Raw genomic sequence first — 24,106 nt, forward strand, 5'->3', positions numbered from 1 at the left:
GCTTCCTGTCCCCCCGTTTGGGAAATCCACCAGCAAAACCTCAAGGTGAAAACATAGCTCGTCCTGTGTGCTCTTCCACTCTCTAGGAGCACAGCCCCATATGTGCCACCTGAGCTGGCCAGTCTCCAGGGTGTGTGTGTGTGTGTGTGTGTGTGTGTGTGTGTTCGCCGGATTTTCAAATGGTTTTTGCCTGGAGAGTAAGCCCAATACAAGCCAGTGATGGCTGAAACTACAAGATCAGAGAGTTTTCCTTAAAATAGAGCAATGCCTTTTCCCCAGCGCTGGAGTTATATACACAAGTGCAAAACCAGCAATAATCAAGACTAGATTATATATTGTGTCTGGATTTTGGGGTCTTTCTGATTTTTTAGGTAAACTCTATACCCAACGTGGGACTCGAACTCACAACCCCAAGATCAAGTGTCACCCGCTCAGCGACTCGGCCAGCTAGGCGCCCCTGGATGATATATTTTAAATGCAATCTAAATTAGTAATTTAATATCCCCAAGTGAGTAGAAGACTTCAATTCTATACACGCATGCACACGTGAGCCCCTGCGACATGGGACTGACAGCCACGTCTGTGGCATCTGTCATTCCCCAGCACGTGAACACGGCAAATACACCAAGAGGCCCGAAGCGAATACAGATGTGGAGCGGGTTATGTGGCAGTAAATATACCTAAACAAGAGCCAACTGTTTATTACTGAAATTCTGTGTTCAAGAGACATTGATGTTACATATTGATAAGTTTTTAAAAAACTCTTTGAGATCAATCCATGAGCCACAGTATTTCAATGAGAAATTCAACAAAATACGAGCAATGGGTATCTAAATGCACCTGCTGAAAATTCCATATTACGTGGCTGTACAGTTTTAAGGGAAATAACGGTAAATATAAGAACCCAATCAGACAGCTATCTATTCTAAAAATGTTTCTTGCGCCTCTTATCACTGGACCATCGACCACAAACCTATTTCTTTCTTCTTACAAACCTATTTCTCTTAGGCACCATCTAAGAGGATGGTACCTGTCTGAAACGTGTTAACTGTTTTACAATTTTTAAGTCATCTCCACACCCAGCGTGGGGCTCGAACTCACAGTCCCGACATCAAGACTTGTGTGCTCCACCGACTGAGCCAGCCGGGAGCCACAACCGTTTTAAAATTTTAACCACAGCCTTTCAGCACAACAGCACAGACAGACGGTCCCCAGTGCAGATGTCCACACTCCATCCACCCCGGGGAAAAGTCCTCCAAGTGAGCAAATAAAAGGAAAAGCAGCCACCGGACCCCTGTGTCCCCACCTGGTGAACTCAGAACCCAGACAGCCACACAGGCTCTTTCTGCCAGTGTCCACATTTCGGCCGGGACTGCCGGGCCAGGCCAGCCGCAGCGCGGCCGGGGCTGGGCCCGGGAGGGTGGGGGCCGCCTGGCAGAGCGACGGGGAAGCCCCGCCCTCTCAGAAGCCAAGCCACTTCCGCCTCCGCTCACTCCGCAGCCCGGACTGGGGCCGCCCGCTTCCCTCCTGGGAAAGCACCCGCTGCCCTGCCGGCGAAAGTGAGCCTCCGGGCCCCGGGCAGCCCGCCACATCCCCAGCCACCTGCTCCGTGCCAGTGAGCAGAGGTGCGGCCCAACACGTCCAACAGAGGCGGGCAAGCGAACACAAGGCATTCTTTCTGAAAGGAAGCAGTTTCGGTAACTCTCCTTCACACCTGGAGAGAGACGTCGTGAGACACACACATCAAGAGCATCGTGCGGAGGCCCTGTCCTCGGATTTTTCCAGACAGCAATGGGGTCAGAGCTATCAGGTTCCTTGCTGCAGGGACGGCGGCATACTTCTCTGCCCCCGCAGACGGCAAACCCTACAACATCCGGGTGAACCCCAGCCCTGTCGCCCAGAGGAGCCCCGCCCACCTGCCCACCAGCAGGGCACTGGAAGGCCTTCTGCACCTGGCTGCCGTGTAGTAACAGCTTTGTTTTCATTTATTTTTTATTTCGAGAGAAATAGCCAGTGGGGGAGGGGCAGAGAGAGAGGGAGGGGGAGGGGGGGAGAGGGAGAGAGAGAGAGAGGGAAAATCCCACGCAGGCTGCAGGCTGTCACAGCAGAGCCCGAAGCAGGGCTCGAACCCACGAACCAGGAGATGATGATCTGGGCCGAAATCAAGAGTCGGACGCTCAACTGACTGAGCCACCCAGGCACCCCAAGAAGTGACAGCTTCAAAGGCTCACACGGGTGCCTAGTGCAGCCTCCACAGCTGTCCCCGTCCTGTGTGGTTCTGCCGTCACCCAGTGGCCACCAAACCTGAATGCCAGGCCTGGCTGAGGCAGAGGCGGGTGGGAGCGTCTGCTCCAGAGCAAAGGTGCCTGGTGAGGCCTCTCCAGCCTCGAGGCTGTCAGCAGAGCCCTCTGTTTCCACGGGCGCCTCCCTCACGGCTCCTTTGCTGACTTCACAGTCAGGCTGTCGGAGCTCTGGGCACCCGTCAGGTTGCGGGGGGGGGGGGGGGGGAGTGCTGGCCGCACGGCATGCTGGAAGAAGGCCCCAGACATCCTGGGGGGCCCCTGGCCCCCACAGACCCTCCCAAGGGCCAGCGGGGGCCAACTCCAGGGCAGGCCTCCTGTGGAGCCCAGGGCTCCAGCTAACAAGGGGCATCGATCCAGAACAAGACACAGAGAAGTTACAGGCGGTCGGGACGTGACGATGCCACCTCTTATCAGGTCCCTGCCACGGTCCCTGCCCTGTCACCATGAGGACAAGCTGTCCCGCATGTGGGAAGGGAGGCTACAACTGATTCTCAGTGAACAGACACTCAGGGAAGATCCATGCACAGAACACGATCTATCTCCCACCAAAACCGTCCTGTTGGAAAAGACCGCATAGGAAATCAATTAATTTCAGAATCCAAAATATGTGAGTAAGCTCTTCTTAAAGACTTATTTTCCTTCAGGGAGACAAGCAACCCTGGCAGACCTTTCTTTTATAAACAACCCCTCGGACCCAAGGAACAGGAAGGAGAGCTCACTGTCCGTGACATTCCTGAGGACCCAGGGTCCATGACGGTCACAAACGTGCGGCCACCAGCACAGCCATTTTTAACCCGCAGCTGACGAATCAAATGTCTTCGCATCAGGGGGAAATTCCTTAGAGACATCTCTTGACTTAAATATAAAAACGTACGTTCAGGGGCACCGGGGTGGCTCAGTCGGTTAACCATCCCAACTCTTGATTTCAGCTTGGGTCATGATCTCACGGTTCCTGAGTTCGAGCCCCACGCCCTGTTTGGGATTCTGTCTCCTTCTCTCTCTGCCCCTCCCCCGCCTGCTCTCCGTATCTTTCTCAAAATAAATGGAAATCAACTTTAAAAAATGCACTTTTATTTAAATTTACTTAAGTACATGTCTATATTACACGCACATGGAAAACGAGATGTACGGCAGAGGGAACACAGTCGCTGGCACCTGCCGACAGACGGCAGGCGCCCTGCGGGGAGCGGGCGCAGAGGTGTGCAGTCAGGGTGCCGCACGCCGAAAACAACGCAACAGCGTGTCAACCGTGCCTCAGTAAAACGTACGGACACATATACGTGACCGACTTAACCTTACGTCAGGCTGTGAGAGCGTAACGGTAACTACCGCCAAAGCCCGTAACTTTGTCAACCTAAAGTGAGGTTCCTCTCACTGGGCCGAGCTGAGCACCAGAGACGTCTATCTGGTACAGCAGCTTCTGCTCCGACGCTCATCGTGAGCCTGGTACGACCACAGACATGCCGGGGACGCACCCGAGCCTGCTGGACGGCGGCTGATCCGGGACGCTCGGGACGTGGCGGCCGCTCTCACGTCTTACCTGGGCTCGGGGGGGTGGTGCTGTCCTGGGCTGGGTCTGGCCATTCACCAGAGCAGGCATCCCGGGCTCTGAGTGGAGGGTGGAGGGGCCAGAGGGAGGGGCCTCTGCTCTGCGATGAGCATCCCCCCAAGAGTGACTGGGGCTGGTGCCAGGCCCTGGGAACACAGGAAACGAGTCTCACCCACGTGAACGGACACCTGCTGGTGGCTTGTTTGGGAGAGTTCCGGGAGCGCTGTCCTTGATCCTGATGCCGCGAGCAGAGCACTGCTACACACGAAGCCTGGGTCTCGCCGGGGGCCGGTGTTTGGGTATTTTTATCAGCTCACCACCCCCAAACAGCCGGGGTCTCCGCGTGCGACTTGTCTGCGTTCCGGGTCTCTCTCCCAGAAGCAAAATGATTACAACAGAGGGTTCCAGCACAGAAAGTGAGGACACGTTGTGCAAACACAAGCACATGCGCACCTGTGGCCTCGAGAAACCATCTTCCGCGAAGTACTTCAAGGTGTGTCGAGCAGGGTGTTTCTCGACAAGTGCGGTGACATCATCCAGTGCCTCTTTGCAAGAAGTCGCTTAGAATTCCAGGGTCAATCCAGAATCAAGAAAAGGTCCTTGATTCATTTTTTTACGCATGATAGGAAATAATCTTTAACCACAGTCAGAACAGAAAACGGTTCCGCTGTTCCCCACAAAGTGCTCCCGGACGTCGGGGCCGGCCTGGGTCGGGCAGGGACGGGCACAGCCCGGCGGCTCCGGGGCCCACGCAGAAGCCCCCGCTCGCGGCCACGCCGCGCTCTTTTGAGGCTTCCCTCCCCGTGAAGAGTTGGAGGGAACGTGGCACGTGTTGCGCCCAGACACGACAGCGCCCGCCCGTAAGCACCGGGGGGAACCCTCAGCTCGTCCCTCACACGTGGTATCTACCGACTGAACACCAACAACAGCAGGGCCTTCTCAGCTGCTGGGGGGACGTGGTGGCTTTACGAGGCGCCCACCCTCCCGGACCGCGGCGGGCCGCTCCAGCAGCTCGGTCCCGTGGCAGTTTTCAAGGCCCAGGAAGGCGACGCCCGCGTCAAGGTCCCTCTCAGACCAGCGCACGCTCACAAACGCAGCAGGGCCGAGTCTGGGGACACGGCCCATGCTTCTCAGTCTCTACTCAGTGAAGCAGGACCGTGAGCAGGTGCGGTGCTGGCCTACCCCTGGAACTCGGGAAGAGCAGAAGACCCAAGTTATGCCAAATCAACACGAACAGGTCCTTCAATCAGTTAGACCGTTGATCTAGAAATGAAACTGTCCGAAAACCCTAACAGCCAAGCCAATGCGATTAGACCCGTTCAACCTCCCCTAGAAGGTTCCGGACTGCCCAGGGGGAACCGTGAATGCTGGCTGCTGGTTACCACTGGTGCCCTGCCTGCACGTGTGGCAGGCCCCTTGATTTACACACCTGCAACTGTTTCCCTTTCTGTCGCCGAACCGCCACGGCCAGGCCTTGTGCCCTAGCACGTCCCGCCTCCAGAAGGCCCGGCGAGCAGGGGCAGGACCCCACCCCGCACAGCCGCTCGAGCCTAGCACCACACCGTCCTCTCGCTTCTCCGGCTACGGGCCCACGTCTGCTGGGACGTGGACCCATTTGGGGCGCCCCAGAAATCATGTAACAACACGTGCATCGTCAACAACCCACCCAGGGAGGCTGGAGCTACCGCGGCCCGGCCTTCTGGCACCGCCCGCCTCTCACACCAGACCAGGCTCTGGGGACGCCTCGTGCCGCAGCCCCGGCCCCTGCCCTTCTGAGCCACCCGAGGAGGAAACAGAGGCCCCTGCGCCCGCCCGAGCTGAGGGGTGGCCCCTGGGCTGGTGGAGCCCGGGCGTTTCACCCCAGAGCTTTGCTATCAGCACACCTCCTCGGAGGTGCCGTCGAAGGCTCGGGCACACACACCGCTTGCCCACCGGGCTGGAGACGTCAGCTGCCGGCTGGTGCCTGGGGCTCCGGGAACACGTCTCCAGGCTGAGCCGGCGCTGGGGGGTGAGGAGGGAGGCGCGGGACCAAGTCGCCGAGCCAGGCCCTGCTAGGCCGCGTTCCGCCGAACGGAACAGTCGCTCCCGCCCATGAGGACGCATCTAGGAACCAGCAGTGGTCGTGGAGGGTGACCGGCACGGGGTTCTGAGCCCGACCCCTGGCCACGGGCGCCCGGAGAGACCGTGCCAGTCAACCGGGCACCGCCGAGCAGACAGCACAGAGGAGTCGCTTCGGCCCCTTCTCGGGGCGGGAAACGTGCAGCAGTGGCCCAGGCCACACACCGACACTGACACGCTCGCGGGGACAAACACCTGGAAAGCGGGTGCTGGACAGGTTGCCACAAGCCCTCCTAACCCCGGACGGCGGCTCGGCCTCCGTGCGTCCGATTCCTCGAAGCCACCTGCCAGGGACAGGGCGGTGGGGGGCGGGGCAGGGGCCGGCGGCCAACCATGACGTTTTGGGAAACAAGGTTTTTACCTGGGTATTTTCATTCCTCGACGTCACAAATACCCGGTCGCAGACTTTACTTGGGATGTCAGAAAACGACGTTTTAAAATAACCCATTTTTGCACCCTGTTCTCTGGCCCCTCTGCCTCTGGTAGGTTCGTACAAGAAAAATGGGGGATTTAGAAGAGGAGAAGCAAGGAGATTAAAACATAACAGAAATAACAGAACAGCAAAACCCACTGAGAGACTTCGCCTGGAACTTGTCACAGATGTACTAATAAACGGTAGGGGGTCCCACTGCCGGGCTCTCCGCTCCCTCCAACGTGTGACGCCTCTGACAGTCACACACGCGCCCGGCATCGCCACGCATTAACACGGCGTGTGGTGACCACTCGGGACGAGGCAGGTCTGAGGAGACACGTCCACCCACGAGATGGGAGGGCTGCCGCGGGAGGGTCCGGGCCCACACGGGACCCCCAGGAGTGGGGGGCCAGCCCCCCTGGCGCGAGGCCCACTGCCTGGCCCAGGGTGGCTCCCAGCACAGATGCACCAAAGGCCTTTTGGACAAGGCCACGCTGGAGGCAAAGCCTGGCAGACGGGGTGACCGTGAAAAGCACCGACGACCACCCCTTGTCCCAAAGTCACCCTTGGCGGCACCGGTCGGGCTGCCCACGGTCTGGGACGCACGGTGCGCACGCGTGCGTGAGGAGCGTGTGGGGGGTACAGAACGAGCGTGCCCCCACCTCCCCACACAGCCACCCGTTCCCCGGAGCATCCCCCTGCTCTCCTTCCACGAGATCCACAAAACCTGTCCCGCCGACCCCCAGCCGGGCGCCCCCAGCACCCGTCAAGTGTCCTGGGATCCTCCGGCCCCGGAGGAGCCTCTGCCCGCAGCATAAGGTCTGACGCGAGACGGGGCAGGACCGACGTGTGGGAGCACGTCAGCCACTCTCTGCTCACACAGCTGAGGGTCCACAGACACTACTGCGTTTTAAAGTCACAACGACCGTGTGATGCGGTTCTCAGCTGGGGAAATGAGCCTCAACATGCCTGTCAGAGCGTGCCCAAAGCCAGGCGGCCCGTCAGCGAGGTACTCGGCTTTGGGTCTGACTTCACAGCCAAGTCCCGTGAACCGACCGCGGCATCCAGGCTGCTCAGAATATGGCAACGGCTCCGTAAGTCCAGGGAAATAAAGTGAACAGAAACGTCGTTCCCACTTTTAGTCTTTATTAGCCATAGCGATTTTCATCACTCCGACACAAAATCTTAGGAAATTTCAGCGCTCACGAAAACAGAGTTGTAAAAATACTGCTTTTTTACATTGAACATGAAAACAGTTTGCCCTTCCCAAACCCCGAACACAGACGATGGACCTACTTCCTGCAGTGGCGCTCGGGAGACCGCTGCGTCCACGCGGGCCGTCTCTCGTGCCCCGCACGCTCGCACCGCAGGCCCCTGCACCCCTGCTACACTCAGCGCCTCCCGCTGTGGGGGGAGCCCCCCGGGCCTTGTCCCCTCCGGCGCCCACGGGGTGCACTAACCACACTGTGCGCTGATCGCAGGACGGCCAGAGACAGTGCGGCTGCCTCCTCCAGGGCACTGGGTGGCCACCACGGTCCCCGAGCGCCCCCAGAATGGATCTTCGGAGCGTGTGTGGCTCGCTCTCGGGCTGGCACCCAGAGCGTGTGTGGCTCATGGCCGGTTACATGTAAAAGCCAAATGCCCTCGAGTCTGGTTGGGAGAAGGACGGCCCGGGGGCCCACGGCTCTGCTGCCCCTTTAGCTGCTTCTCCGGCTGGTCTGTCATTTGCTTCGGGACAACTGGAGTTCGGCCGGAGACATTTACGGAGTGGGCACCCTAGGCCTTTAAACGCTCACGTGTGACCACGTGTGACCAGCATCATCTAGCGGAGACAAAGCAAGGATATGCACACATCTCTCCCCTGCGGACGACAGGCACGCTGAGGTGGGACCAGGGCCAGCAGAGGGAGCCCGAGTCTGTCCCTTCGCACGAAGGCCCCCTGCGGGTCCCACCTCGCAGACGGCGCGCTCGGGGCGCCCAGGGCACACTCGTAAGCCTGATGTGGGTTTTGGCTCAGATGCCAGCAGCTCAGTGATTTCGGCCTGAAGCCTTCGAACAAGTACTTGCCGTTGCCCTGACAACCGCCCGTCAACCACCTTCTCCACCACGTGACCCCAGGCCAGAGCGGTCACCACCCCCTCCCCCCGCCCCCCGCCGCGCGGTGCGCACCCCTCCCGCACCACCTCTGCACTCGGCCACGCACTTACGGGACAGAGAGTGGGTGCCCTTGGGCAGGTACTCCAGCAGCAGGGAGCTGTCGTCCCCGAGCACGTCCGCCTTGAGGGACAGCAGGCTGTTCTTACTCATGAGTGCCGCCCGCAGGTTGGCCACCGCGGCGGCCTGCTGCAGTGCCTCGTCCTTCTCGGGGGTGAGGGGCGGGCCCAGGTAGCTGGCCTCTCCTCCCAGGAGACCCTCGTCCACGTGGCCGTACAGCTCAGCCCTCTCCCCGCGGCTGTCAGAGCTGCTGGCTTCGGCGACAGTCAGGTCCGCGCCTGGGGGAGCAAACACACAGAGGACACGCAGGTCATTTAAGACTCTCCAATCGGAAACAGGACGTTTAGGAGAAGCCAGGGTGGCGGGCTGAGCACCCGGCTGCTTTTGCCAAGCCCACCCCCGTCCTGCTGGCGGAGGCCCCTCGCCTGCCCCGGGACGGCGGCGAGGCCGCGGCCTCGGGCGGGAGCTCCACTCAGCACGGTGGGGGACACGGGACAGGGGCTGTCCTCTCAGAGAAGAGGCGACACGGAGCAGGGGTCCAGGACCGAAGAGCCACGAGCACAGGCTCTCGGAAAACCCCCAGGGTCTCAGCTTTGGCGATGGGCTCCGGGATACGACAGCACGAGTGCCAGCGACAGACGGACACATCGGGCTCTGGCAAAACTAACACCTCCGACGTCTCAGAGGAGGCTATGGAGAAGCGAGAAGATGGGGCTCCCGGATGGCTCCGTCGGAGCAGCAAGCCACACTCGATCTCGGGGTCCTGAGTTCAAGCCGCAGGGCGGGTGTGGAGTCCGCTCAGAAGTTTAAAAAGGGGGTGCACCTGGGGGCTGAGTCGGCTGAGTGTCTGACTCGATTCCAGCTCAGATCATCACCTCGAGGTCCCGTGTCGGGCTCTGCGCTGGCCGCTCGGAGTCTGCTCGACACTCTCCGTCCCCCACGTCCCCCACCCCCACAATAAACTTTAAATTTTCTTTTGAAAAAAGGAAAGGAAGAAAGACGACAAGCCGTGAGAATGTTTGCAGACCACAGATCCGACTCGAGATCCTGTTCAGAAGAGTTACCGACGCTTCCAACTCAATAAAGAGACAACCCAATTCTAAAGTGGGCAAAGGACCTGAGTAGGTACTCCTTCAAAGAAGATCCAGAAATGACCGGTGAGCAGCATCCGACACCCTCAGTCCTCAGGGAAACGCACCCGAGCCACACCGCGAGGCCACTGCACCCCAAGTGTCAGACGGTGACGAGGGCCGAGAAGGACGTGCGGGAACCGGAGCCTTCTCCCCTGCGATCGTCCCATGGCGCGGCCGCTGGGGGAGAGCCTGACGCCCCTTGGAGGAGCCGGTGCCCGGAGCGGTGGGGACCCACGTGCACACTCACAGTGACATGGGTCACAACAGTCAGAAAGAGGAAACGGCCCGCATCCAGCAGCGGCTGACGGGCAGACGAGACGGCCCATCCTCACGGGGGACTACTGCCCAGCCGCGGAAAGGCACGAGGCACTGACACACGCTGTCCCGGTCGCAGGCCCGGAAAGCCAAGGCGGTGCGTGCGGGCCGTTGACCCTTCTGAGCCCCGGTGAGTTCCACCAGGAACCTCAAGGATAGATGTTCAAGCAGCCCTCTGCGCCCCTCACACGGGCCACCCTGCACATCCCGGGCCTGGCAAGGACGCCCCCACCCCGGGCTACGGCTCATCTGTGCAAGGAGGTTCTGGAATAAACGCCACGTCCAGGAGGCTGGAGCGTGAGACGGAGGCCGCCTGAACCTTGGACTCAGGCTACGTTGTTTAGAAAAAGCTGGCGAGCACACCAAGCGTCCAACTTCAGTCTGAAAAGCGGGCTGAGTTCCCAAGATTCACTTGTAAGTTAGTAACGTAGGGTCTTCCCTCATCTGGGACCGTCACACGCTTGTGTGCACACGCACTCACTCACACCCCCCCGAATGCACAGACAAGACGCAGTCGCTCACACGCACACGTGTGGGTGGCACACAAGCTATGCTGCCTCTGGACAGAACACTGACAACAGCTCTGATTCCAGGAAGACCCTGCCCCCAGGACACGGCGTCAACATGACACGTGGCTCCCGGCAGACACGTCACACGTGTGTGGCAGAGAGAAGTGACCACACGCCAGCTGCATGAGCGACAGAAAGACGCGCAGGGTAACTTCCTGATGCCAACCTCTTTTATTATTTTTTCTAATGTTTATTCATTTTTGAGACAGAGCTTGAGCAGGGGAGGGGCACAGAGAGAGGGAGACGCAGAATCCGAAGCAGGCTCCAGGCTCCGAGCCGTAAGCACAGAGCCCGACGCGGGGCTTGAACCCACAAACTGCGAGATCATGACCTGAGCTGAAGTTAGACGCTTAACCAAGTCACCCAGGCGCCCCTGAGTTTTTTTTTTTTTTAAGTTTGTTTATTTGAGAGAGAGAGAGAGAGAGAGAGAGAGAGCGCGCACATGTGTGAGTGGGGGGAGGGGCAGAGAGAGCCTATCTGTGCAGAGCCTGACTCAGGCTGGATCTCACGACTGTGAGATCATGACCTGAGCCAAAATCAAGAGTCCAGTGCTTAACTGAGCCACCCAGGCGCCCCAACAAGGTGAATCTTTTTGATAAAAAGTGATAGTTTTCATCATCTTGAGTTTTGGGGCAACTTAAAAAAATTTTTTTTTTATTATGTTTATTTTGAGACAGAGTATGAGTGGGGGAGGGGCAGAGAGTGAGGGAGACACAGAATCCAGAGCAGGCTCCAGGCTCCAAGCTGCCAGCACAGAGCCCGATGCAGGGCCCGAACCCACGGACCGCGAGATCATGACCTGAGCCGAAGTCGGATGCTCGGCTGACTGGGCCACCCAGGCACCCCACCGACCTCTTTTTAATAAGTGGAGCAAACAGGATTAAAAATACCAACATTTAATTGTAAGGGCTACATGTTAAATGTAAAGGTTTTATTCTACAGGGAAATACAGTGTTTTTTTTCTCTTCTACAAATGATACATCTTAATACTTGAAAATTTAGATCACAATCTTTAGCTAAAAAGCAGAAAAGAGATTATGATGAAAATAAGCAGAATGTTTAAATGATCAAACTAGATCAGGCAGTGTTAGTTGCAAAGTGGGGTATGAGCAGATTCGGAAGAGGAAAGAGTGGGTTCCAGCCACGCGAGGCCTAGAGTCTGGGGGGACACGGCTGTCGTGGAGGCAGGAGGGTCGGGAGGGTGAGGGGCGCTGACCTCACAACCAGGGCGTCTTGGGGGGCAGGTCTGGTCGAGAGCCAGCACCCGTTTTCGAACGTCTCCCCAAACCTCCACTCTTCACAATTCCTAAAAATGCTCACAAGGTGCGTTTGACAGTGTTGGTGTAGATGTCACAGCCCTGTCTCGCCCACCAAACGGGCACCCAGTGTGTGCCCTGTGCCAACACCACCAGTGGGATGGACGGCCAGCACCGCCAGGGCACCGACCCCCCTCAGCAGCTGGTCACAGCCCAAATCACACCCGAATAGGGTACAATCCAGTTCAGAAAGATTAAGTGTGCACTTCATCTAGAACTTACCTCCTCACTCTGTCAGCAGGGTAATTCAGTGGGTAAAAGACAAGCTTCTGGCAAACAGTATCGGAACGAGGCACCTACATACGAAAATCAATCCGAACCACAGACCGGAGCGTCACACCGAAATCTGTCAAACTTCCAGGAAAAGCACACAGGGCTCAGCAGAGATTTCTGCGATAGGACCCAAGGACTACGCGCCGTAAAAGAAAAAAGTCCGCAATTCGGGCTTCATCAAAATGTGAAATGCGTGCTCCTCCAAAACAACGTTCAATGAAAACATGAAACAAAGACGGGGAACGTCTGCAGAGCACACGCCTGGTGAGGGCCTTGCGCCCAGAACACAGCAAGGACGCTCAGCTGCGATGGGAAGGCCCTCAAGACTCCAGTAGACACTTGGGCAAAGCAGACAGAGCGTCGGGGGCAGGTCCAAGCGGGGCTCCCCGCAGCCAAAGCCTCAAACCTGACGGCACAAGCCAGCCTGGTGGGACCCTCGCAACGAGAGCCACGCGAGTGACTGATAAACAGGGAGACAAGAGCAACCACGTGGCCCACGAGGGAGCCGCCAAGGGGAGGGAGGAGAAGCCACGCCACTCGCTCTAGAATGCTGCAAGTTTACCAAGGAACAACCTCCAGCCTCGAGGATGATGCACGGCAGAGAGCACCTCGCACGAGGCCAGCGAGAGCCTCAAGTGCCAGCCCCCGGAGCTCACCCGTGAGGACCCAACGCACGTCCGCACGGTGGCCTCCCAGCGCGCCCCCGGAGCCTCCTCGTCGCACCCGAGACCGCCCAGATGACCCAACGTCCACCAGCAGGACGGGGGTGACAGCCGGAGAACAGAACACCAATTCTAGTTCTGGAAATACAAGATGACCCCTGACACCCACGGCAACGGCAAAAACCTCACAGGCAAGCGGAAATCCCAGACGCGCGGGCAGATTGCCGGCTGCCAAAGATCGGGGAGGGCAGCACCCCGGGGTCCTTGGTGGCGGCTGTGGCGGGGGGAGGTCTGCGGGTCCTGTCCGTGTCTGGGGGGGGGGGGGTGAGTGGAAAGGGCAGGAGGGTCCTTCCCGGCAGTGAAAGTGTTCTCTATCCAGATGGCAGAGGTGTCCGAGGTTGTCAAAACTCATCCAACTCACCGCCTAGGGCACTTACAATTAAAAAGACAACACGTGGTGCGCCTGGGGGCTCAGTCAGGTGAGCAAGGGCTCTCGGTTTCAGCAGGTCACCATCTCACGGTTTGTGAGTTCAAGACCCACGTCGGGCTCTGCGTGGACGGCACAGAGCCTGCTTGGGATTCTCTCTCCCTCCCTCTCTCTCTGCCCCTCCCCTGCTCATGCTCTCTCGCGCTCTCTCTCAAAATAAATAAACTGAAAAAAAGAAAAAAAGACAACACGCCAAGCTATGGAGGATGTGGGGGGTGCGGACGCTCAGGAAAAAGTCTGGCAACTTCTTATAAAGCTCAAGTCACCTGTCCTCTGAGACCCAGCCACTGCACTCCGAGGTATTCGCTCGAGAGAAATGAAAACATACGTCCACAAAACAGGCTTTTGCCGAAAGTGTTCGCGGGAGTCTCACTCACAACAGCAAAACCTGGCTACTGCCCAGGTGCCAGGTGGCTGGCAGGTGGCTCTCCCAGACAAGAGGCTGGGACACGAGGCACAGCCATGCGGTTGTGAGTGGGGAGCGCGTACTCCGTGATGTGGCTCGTGGGACGCGAGGTATCGTCCAGACAAAGCGCTGGACAGGCTAGGTCGACCCACGGCAGAAAAAGTCAGGTTAGGGGCCGCGGGGCTGGGGCAGGGATCGATGGCCGGAGGCGGAGGGGACACTCTGCTCCGAGGGGGCTCAGGCGCACGCGTTTGTCTAGGCTGGTCAAGGGGTGCGGCGGGCCTGGTGCGTGCAGGGCGTGGGAGTGTGCACACGGGCTGAACCCCAATGAAAAACTTGCTGTGCTCTGGAATGAAGTATACTGATCTGCCAGGTAGTTTGAAAGGCACCAAAAATAAGATGTGTTTTTGGACGATTAGGTGAATAAACATACAATAAAGCAAATGTAGCAAAACGTTAAGTGAAGAATCTGGCTGGTAGACGTGCTCGTTTTCTTTCTTTTTTTTTTTTTTTACCTTTTCTCTAAGAATAAATGTTTCCCCAATAAAATGTTAGAGAGAGAAACAAGAAATTGTTCAACCCGAAACTGTTCACTCGAAATCTGTGCAGTTTACTGCATGCATATCATGCTTCAAGGAACAGAAAAAAAGAATGGCAATTTTCACCACAAAACCTTGCTAATTACACGTATGCGCCATGGGGTAGGCTGATCGCGGTCCTTAGACGTCCAGGTCCCCATCTCCAGGGCCTGTGAGTGGGCGACCTCATGCGGCACAAAGGATGGAGTTAGGGGCCCTGAGGTGGACGACTGTCCCAGATTATCCGGGTGGGTCCGTGTCAACACAAGGGTCCTTCTAAGGGGAAGAGGGCGGCGGGGGGGGGGGGGGGGGGGGGGCCGGACTCAAGGAAGACAGGGCCTCTAGAAGCTGGAGAAGGCCAGGAAATGTCCTCCCCTGGGGACTCTAGAAGGAACGCAGGAGCCCTGCCACCCCACCCCCGACTTCTGAGAGCTGGAAGATAGTGAGGCCACGGGGCACACGGTAACTTCTCGTGGCAGCTGTAGGAAACCCCCGCACCCCCGAGAAGCACCTCCAGAATACAGCAGGAGAAGCACGTCCAGAAGCGCTGGAAGGTGTGGCGGCAGTGACTGTCACAGCCCAAACCAGAGGCAGCCGGAGCCATCCGCATCGGCACGGGAGTGGACAGTGCGCGTTCATGCGGTGGAATCACCCTCAAGTTCAAATCGAGACAGGATCCAGTGAGACGGCTACACGTCTGCGAACCGACCACAGAGCAGCGGAGGCTCCCTGCGGATGGGACAGGCACGAGAGCCTGAGCTCCGGTAAGCTGCTGGGGGCGGCCCCCTGCACTCGGAGAGGGGACAGGCTCCTTTCTGCACAACCCTAGAGCACAACGAGGTGCTCACGGGTCGTGCAAAAACACATTCCCCGGCTGCCTAACAAAATGGCAATCAGACCAACTCAAGCACATTCCACTGAGATCCCGCTCCCTCGTGGGCCGCACTTCGGGGATCCTGAGTGCGAGCCTTTGCTGGGCTCCCTGTGTCGCCTGAGCCTGGAGTGCTGCCTGACTCCTGGGGCTTCCAGAAGCACCTTCTCCTCTGGCTCCAGCCTGCCACGGCCTCACGACGTGGTCCGCCTTGACCTGCAGCAGCCCAGGACACGCTACGGCTCGTCCGCCTGGTGGCTCCAGGTGGGACGTCCTCCCAGCTCCCTCAGGCACCAGGCTGAGCCTGATGCCCGTGAGAGCCCTTCAAGGACTCATCCTTCACGAATGCGATATTCTAGAAAATCCAGACGCAAAGGGAGCACCTGCATTTGAGCTACACCAGCAGCTCAGCAGAGCCGAGTTCATAAGGGTCTTGAATCAGGACAGTGATTCAAGATCATGGCCTTGGGCGTGGATGAGCCAAAGGTCACAGGACACGACCCCCAGGCTCCTCCACCCGCGGGGCCCCTTCCCAGAAGACCGCACCGCGCAGGCAGCTGGCTCCTGTCACCATTCGGCCCGCTCTGAGTCACCAGCATTTCCCGCCACCTCCTGGCACGGCCGCCAGGGTTCGCGCTCTCGCCCAACACCGCAACCACGAGGGCGCCACCTGCCACCAGCCAGACAGCAAAGGGCCAGCGGGCACCGGCTCCACACGGTCCTGCTCCTGTCGGAAGGGGAAACTTCGGGCGGCAGCTACAATGGGCTCCACCTCTTGAGGAAGGGGTGAAGGGCAGGGGTGACAGGGTCTCGGGAACGGGCCCACCCGTCCGGGAGCCAAAGTCCCAGCCCCAGAGACGTGCTGCCGCTTTTCATTCAGGCTCTTCTACCCAAAAGTCACAAACACCACACTGAGCCGGATGCTGGACTGTCGGCAGCGGAAAGGGCACCTGTCGCGGAAGTGGACAGACTGACCAGAGGATCAGGGAGCCTGGCGCTCGGTTCACCCTTCACTCCTGCAGGCGGGTCACGACACGACATGCAGGGAAACTCAGACAAACTCGAAAGGTTCACCGCTTCTCGAACAAGCCCCACCCCGCACCCTCACGTACTTGAGGACGGGCAGCGGGGGATGTCTCCCCTCCCATCTGGTGCCCCCACTGCAGCCCCCATGACGACCTCGGCCTGACAGGTGGTACACCTGCCCCCTCCCTGCCCAGGAAACGCTGCAAGGGCGTGAGGGGTCAGCTGGGAGCCTACAGAGACCACCTTCACCCACCCAAACGTGTTCTTCAAGATCCCACTATGTCAAGATCCAACTTTACAGAAGTTCAGGCAGAAACATTTATTTACTTTACAAAGCAGACCCATTTTATCCTGGCTCCAGAACTCTCTTTTTTGGCAGAACTTTTTAGGCCGTGTGTGGGACATTAGGACGAGCGCCTGGGCCCTTCCCGTTCCCGCTTGTGAACCAGCGGCTACAGATCGCCTCCTGGGGGTCTGCGGCCACCGTGGGGTCGCACGCGAGGGGGGAGGCCGGGGCCCGAGGAGGACGCGGCCGAGTACGTGCAACCTACCTGCGCGTGTGGACACCACTTCCCCCCGAGCTGCCACACAAGTGACCGTACGAGAGAATTCCAACGACACCTCGGAGGCCACTAGGTTCACATGCTCTTGGCCCTTTTGGAAAAAATCACTCTCCAACTCAAAGAGGCCTCGGAATCGCCAAAGCCAAGCCGGGGACACAGGCGGGCCTGGCGGCAAAGCCGAGCATCCAAGCACCTGCACTGAGCCTCCGAGGGATGTGCGAAAACCACCTGACAATTCTTCTGGAACAGGGCCTTTGCTCCTGCAAGTAGGAGAATTTAAAGGCATTCTTCCCTAAGAGGTAAGGAATCTTTAGTGGAAACAAACCGGCCCCCACTGGGGATCACAACTTAAGCTTCCAAGCCCAGCCCCAGGGCCAGGATGGAGGGATAAACCACCACCACCACCAAGGGCAGAAAGCACCCTATGCGAGCCTCCAACCCCACATCCCTGCCTCAGCAGCTCAGAATAATCTAACAGAAGCTGTTCACAGTTGCCTTGGAAACCCAGGGGATTTAAGACATTAACAAAAGTACACGGTCGAAGTCACTTGTTGGAATCTAAAAACACCTTCTGCTTGACTACTGCACTCAAAGCCCCAAACCTACAGGCCCGAGGAGAGCACATTCCTTACTGCGCTGATGGGCCCTCAACCTCAAGCCCCCCCGGCGTCACAGCCTGCTGGGCGGCCCTCGACACCCAGGACTGGACTCGCCAGGACGGGACTGCGGCACCGACCGGCCCAGAAGGCTCGACACAAAGCAGCTGTCCTTAGGTCATATACCACAGACTGCTTCTCAGATTTCGGTCAGAGCCGGTGAGAGGTTATAAACAGTTTAGAGCACACGGAGTGTCCTCTCCCTACAGACAGCCAGCAGGGAGATGGCTTTTCGAGCAGCTCAGACACTTAACCTTCTTCTTCAGTGAACCTCCAGCAGTTCTGGGGTGCTGCCCATCAGGGACCTTTACAACGTCCAGACACACTTCTGCTGTCACCAGACTAGGGCTGGGTGGCTACTGGCATCTAGTGGACGGAGGTCAGAGCTGCTGCTGCCCTAGGGCGCCCGGGACACCCCCGCGGCAGTGAGCCATCCAGCCCGAGGTCGAAAGGCTGTGTTTCGACCAACCTGAACTGAGCATTCAGGGGTCTGGCCCTGTGCTTTGGGCTGGGAACACACAGTGACAGAGAGTGACAACGAACACAGGTGACAGCGTGTCTCGGGGAGGTTCCGTTCAACGGGTACAGAGTCTCGGTCTGGTAGATAAATGGTAACGATGGTTGCCATAACAGTGTGAACGTATTTAATCCCAATAAATTATAGACTCAGAAATGGTTAAAACAGTAGAGGTTACGGCACATATATCTCACCACGATAATAAAAGCTAACGCATGGAGAGCTGAGCGTGGGAGCCAGAACGTCCAGGGGCCCGCCGGCCCTGCCTGGGAAGCTTCCTTCCTGCCCCCAAGCACAGGATGCTTGGCAACTGTGACACTTTTCAGGGCTATGACCCTAGCTTGCTGCCTTCACGCCTGTCCGTTCTCGTGTTGCAGGTGATTTGTGACCTTCCCAGAGGGGCCTCCCCTGGACGAGAACTTGCTAAGAAGCTTCTGTCCTGCTCTGGACCAACTCTGTTCCCACGAAGACCCTTCCTCAGCCTCTGGACCCCAGTGCACCCGGGGCTGGGCTGGGGGTGGAGGGAGCCTGCCCCCCAGTCCGCCACTTGGAAGGGCGGCGTAACAGCAGCCGTTACGCGCCCAGGACCAGGAGGGTGTCTGGTGTTTCAGCAAACACTTAACGTATCAGCCACTGTCTGGGAGACAAGACACAAAACTACCATCCAGGGTGCGAGGACCAGCTTCCGCAAAGCTGAGCTTAGAGCCACCTTGAACCTGACACACAGGGTCTGACGCGTGCTCAGCGCCCCCTCCCCGCGTAGCACAGCAACGCCCAGCGGCTGCGAGAAAAGAAATGTGTTACTTTGAACCACTGGACCCGCACTTACTGGAAACAAGGAAACAACCCTCCTCGCGAGGGGGGCTTTTCAGCCGGAAGCCTTCAAGTCCCCCCAGCTGAAGACAAGCTTTTTACCAGGGATAAAACAGGTGCGTGTGACGGCCTGTCCAACACTCACAACAGTGACCAAGACCCCGGTGTGGGGACAGAAAACGCAGAGCTGAGGCCACGGGACCGTGAGGGTCTGAGGTGTGGGGTGGGGTCCCGACCCCTACCCACCTTCACGTCCCAACCCACCTTCACGTCACCTCACCTGATGCACTTTTGCACCGCTTAACATTTTCACGTTTCAACCTCTTAAAATTAAGTTCTAAGCAGTGCTGACGAAAGACTCCCTGGATAAAGGAACACAGACCCTCGAACTGCCCCGCACCAGACGTCACCCACTTTTCCAGCTACTGACCCCTCGGCGACAGAGAAGCCCTACATCATCAAGTGGCCTCTGTGCACCAGTGACACGGGGGCACCCAGAGTCACACTCCCTGCACTCACATAATTTGCTGCAAAAGGAGGCGGCCCGTGGGAGGCCCCGGTGTGAGGCTGGCCCACACTGGTTCCCCTGCAGCACAAGCAGCGCGTCTGGGCCGCCAGCGTCTGAGCCCCGCCCACGAAAACAAAAGGCTTACTTGAGTCGCGGCCGCCGAATGGCCACCCGGACGTCGGAAGGAAAGGGGCCACCGGGGAGCCGGCCCGGCTATCGCCCTCCGCCTGCTGTGTGATGTGCCGGACCGTCTCTTTGTTTTTCCGGTTCTTCCTGCGACCCGTGGGCTGCCAGCCGTCCCCGCCAGCCTGCTCCGAGAAAGAGTTCTGTATCACCGCGTCCCTGGAGGAAGGGAGCTCACTCCCTCCGTAATGAGACGGGGAGATCTGCTCTTCCTTGACGCGCAGAGACCCGTAGCCCACGTCCCCGGGCCACAGCGGCTGCGAAGAAATGTCGTCGGGGCCGTCAGCCTTGGGCTCCTGGTCCTCCTTCCCGTAGCTGCTGCCCCCTTCGTGGCAGCTGGCGATGGCCGAGTCTCCGGAAGAATTGGCGGGGCTGGTGCGCCGGGCCAGCCACGGGGAGATGCTCCTTCCCGCCATCACGGCCGAGATGAGGGCATCCGTGCTGCTGCCAGGAGGGGCACTGATCTCGAACTCGGAGAGCTCGTCCGAGGCGTCGGGCTTGATGCTGATGTCCAGCGCGGCCTTGATGAAGTCGTGGCAGGCCTGCACGATGTCCGTCATCTGCAGGAAGCTGGCGGCGGACATCACCTCGATGACGTTCCTGCTGGTGAGGGCCAGGTGGGCAGAGTACATGAAGTCGATGATGGCCTTGAAGCCCTGCGCCGTGACGATGTCCAGGTGCGTGACCGTGGCCTGCTCGGACGTCTTCTGCACCTGGCAGTACAGCGTCTTAAAGTAGCGGCTGCTGCCGAGCAGGACGTTCTTGTGCGCCTTGAAGACCTTGCCCTCCACCACGACGCACACATCGCACAGGACGCCGTGCTGCCGCTGCTCGTTCAGTTCCCGCAGCAGGTGCCGGTAGTGGGACGCAATCTCCATGTCTTCCTTTCGGTTGTTCATCTGGAAGCCTTGCTGTTGCTCCTCTACGGACTCTGTGGGGGCGAGAACGGGACAGTTACCCAGGTGGCCGGCAGAAACACGCCCGCGGGAGTCAGGCAGAGTGCCGCGCCGCTGTGCGCGGGCGGAGGAGACGGCAGTTGTCTGGCCGAGCGGCCACCGGGCGGGACGCACCCGAGCAGGGCTCTGGGTTCCAGGCTGACCACAACGGACACGTAGTCCTGAACGGAACCCCACATGCACTGGCTGCCTCTCGGAACAGACAGCAAACGGGCCACAAAGAAGGCAAACGCCCGTCGGCGGCCGAAGCGAGGTTCCCACCCAAACGTAAAATCCCGGTGACATAACCCAAGGGAGATTCACCCTCACCCTCCAGGACGTATCTTTAAAGACGCAACAAGGCCTCCTACACAAGCGACGCCCACGCAGCAGAAAGGCCCGGAAGCAGACATTGCAGCCTCCAAAACTCCAGCTCAAACCAGCTCGAGGCCAGAGGCCTGCAGGGCCCGAGCGCCCAGAGGCACCAGCGGCTCCCGACGGAAAGCCCTCTGGTCGGCGCCCTCCTGGTACGTGTGCCATGCTCTCCTTTCCTCTGCTGCCGGCATCACCTTCCCAGGACGGCCAGAACCCCGTGCCCCAGGCCAGGGGCTGTGAGAGAACCAGATTCTCACGCAGCCTGGAGGCCCTCGAAGGCCCCGGGCGAGGACGTCTCCAGGCATCTCCCCGCTTCTGCTCATGGCTGGCAGTCCTCGGCCGGAGAAGAATCTCCAGTTTCTGCTCTCACGTTCACCCACCTTCTCCCTGGAAGCCTGTGTCCCAGTGTCCCCTTCTTACAAGGACACCAGTAATATTGGACACCCTACTCCGTCATCTTAACTAATTATATCCAAATTAGGTCATGGTCTGAGACACATCCGCCCCATAACACTCCCTGAGAAAGACAAGGTAGTTAGAGACTGATCTTCCCACTTAAATACTCCATTTTCCAGCTGGTTAGTCAAGCAGGAACTCTCACCAAAGATGTCAACGTGTGTTTAATGGGAGAGAACTAAGCTGGCCAAGCGTAGGGTCACTGGCCTCTTTCCCGTGAGGGTTGCTTCCCCAGGACTCAGCTGGGTCCACCTCCAACGCTTCTTTATTGACTCAGAGCTGTCACAACACACCCACCTTCCTTTGGTCATTACAATACGTATCCAAACACCACCTGAAGTCACCTCTAAAATCCATTACCCCGATACCAAAACCAGATAGAGCCATTACAGAAAAAAGAGACCTACAGGCCAATATCCCTGATGGACAGATGCAAAAATCCCCAACAAAATCCTAGCAAACCGCATCCAACAGTGCATTAAAAAAAATCATTCACCACGATCATGTGGGACTCATTCCTGGGCTGCAACGTGGTTCAACGGTCACAAATCAATCAATGTGATGCATCACATCAATAAGAGAAAGGATGAGAACCATACGATCATTTCGACAGATACAGAAGACACATTTGACAAAGTACAACATGTACTCATGATAAAAACTCTCAACGAGTAGGTTTAGAGGGAACAGACGTCAACATGATAGAGGCCGGATATGAAAAATCCACAGCCAACATCATATTCGATGGGGGAAAACTGAGTGCTTCTCAACCCTAAGGTCAGGAGCAAGGCAAGGATGCCCACTCTCCCTCCTGTTATTCAACACAGTCCTGGAAGCCCTAGCCTCAGCAATCAGACAAGAAAAAGAAACAAAAGGCATCCAAATTGGTAAGGAAGAAGTGACATTTTCACTATTTACAGACGACATGATACCAAATACAGAAAGCCCTAAAGACCCCACCAAAAAACTACTAAAACAAACAAATTTAATAAGGTCGCAGGATCCAAAGTCAATGTACAGAAAACCGTTGCATTTCTAAGCACCAATAACGAAGCAGAAGAAAGAGACATTTAAAAAGCAATCCTGGGCACCTGGGTGGTTCAGTTGGTAAAGTGTCCAACTCTTGATTTCACCTCAGGCCATAGTCTCATGGTTCATGGGATCGAGCCCCATGTTGGGCTCTGCGCCGACAGCACGGAGCCTGCTTGGGATTCTCTCTCTCCCTCCCTCTCTCTCTCTGCCTTCCCTCTGCTCACACGCTCTCGCCCTCTCAAAATAAATAAATAAACTTTAAAAAATCCTATTTGTAATTGCACCAAAAATAATATGATACCTAGGAATAAACTTAACCAAGGAGATGAAAGGCCTGTACTCTGAAAACTACAAAACGTTGCTAAACGAAACTGAAGAGGGCAGAAAGAAATGGAGAGACGGTCCATGCTCGTGGTTGGAAGAACACTGCTAAGATGTCTGTACAACCCAAAGCAGTCCGCAGATTTCATGCACTCCCTATCAAAATACCACCAGCACTCTTCACAGACCTGGAACAAGCAGTCCAAAATTTGTACAGAACCACAAAAGACCCCCAAAAGCCAAAGCAATCTTGAAAAAGAAAAGCAAAGCTGGAGGTATCATAATTCCAGACTTCAAGCTAAATTACAAAGCTGTAGTCATCAAAGCAGTATGTACTGGCACAAAAATAGACACATAGATCAACAGAACAGAATAGAAAACCCAGAAATTAACCCGCAACTATAGGGTCAGCTCATCTTCAACAAAGGAACAAAGAATATCCAGTGGAATAAAGACAGTCTCTTCAGCAAGTGGTGCTGGGAACACTGGACAGCGACACGCAGAAGAACGAACCTGGACCATTTTCTCACACCAGACACAAAAATAAACTCAAAATGGATGAAAGACCTAAATGGGAGACATGAGAGCATAAAAATCCTGGGAGAGAGCACAGGCGGTAACATCTCTGACATCGGCCACAGCATCAATACCTAAATACCTCAATATCTAAAAAGAAAATACCCCGATTTAAAAACGGGCAGAAGACATGAATAGACACTTCTCCAAAGAAGCATCCAGATGGCCAACCGACACATGAAAAAATGCTCAACATCACTCATCATCAGGGAAATACAAATCAAAACCCTGATGAGGTATCATGTCACACCTGTCAGAATGGCTAAAACCAACAACACAGGAAACAGCAGGCGTTGGGGATGGTGTGGAGAAAAAGGAACCCTCGTGCGCTGTTGGTGGAAATGCAGACTGGTGCAGCCAGTGGAAGACAGTATGGAGTTTCTTCGACAGACTAAAAATAGAAATAGCATATGATCCAGGAGTCGCAGTACTGGGTATTTACCCAAAGAATACAAAAACACTAATTTGAAAGGCTACACCACCCTAACCCCGATGTTTATAGCAGCATTACTTACAACAGCTCAGCTATGGAAAGAGCCCAAGTGTCCATCGGGGATGAACGGATAAGGAGGATGTGGTATTTATATGTATAATAGAATATTACTCAGCCACAAAAATAATGAAACTTTGCCATTTGTAACAACACAGACGGAGCTGCAGAGTAGAACGCTGGCAAAATAAGCCAGAGGATGGCACGCACCATATGATTTCACTTGTGTGTGGAATGTAAGAAACAACACCGATGCAGACCAAGAACGAGACTTGACTCTAGAGAAGAAACTGATGGTCACCAGAGAGGACGTGGGTGGGAGGACGGGGGAACAGGTGGTGGGTGTGAAGGAGGGCACCTGACACGACGAACGCAGGGCGACGCATGGGATCGTCGGATCACGGTATCGTACACCTGAAACTAGGATTACCCTGTGTCCTCACGGCGCT

General features: G+C 57.1%; 1 protein-coding gene across 4 annotated transcripts in view; it reads right to left on the bottom strand.

The window, feature by feature from the left end:
* ZBTB46 (zinc finger and BTB domain containing 46) overlaps positions 1-24,106 on the bottom strand; it is a 62,818-nt gene that overhangs the window by 16,123 nt on the left and 22,589 nt on the right. For 3 of the 4 annotated variants that reach the window (XM_060622367.3, XM_078443851.2, XM_060622371.3), the window contains 2 exons: positions 19,435-20,403; positions 8,590-8,874 (listed from right to left, as the gene is read on the bottom strand). In XM_060622367.3, the coding sequence (XP_060478350.1) occupies positions 8,590-8,874; positions 19,435-20,371 (1,222 nt within the window). In that variant the 5' untranslated portion in view covers positions 20,372-20,403. The remainder of the gene's footprint in view (positions 1-8,589; positions 8,875-19,434; positions 20,404-24,106) is intronic. The other variant, XM_060622381.3, reaches the window with a different exon arrangement.

This window comes from Panthera onca, chromosome A3 (genome assembly GCF_046562875.1).
Source record: "Panthera onca isolate mPanOnc1 chromosome A3, mPanOnc1 haplotype 2, whole genome shotgun sequence".
Classification (NCBI taxonomy): domain Eukaryota; kingdom Metazoa; phylum Chordata; class Mammalia; order Carnivora; family Felidae; genus Panthera; species Panthera onca.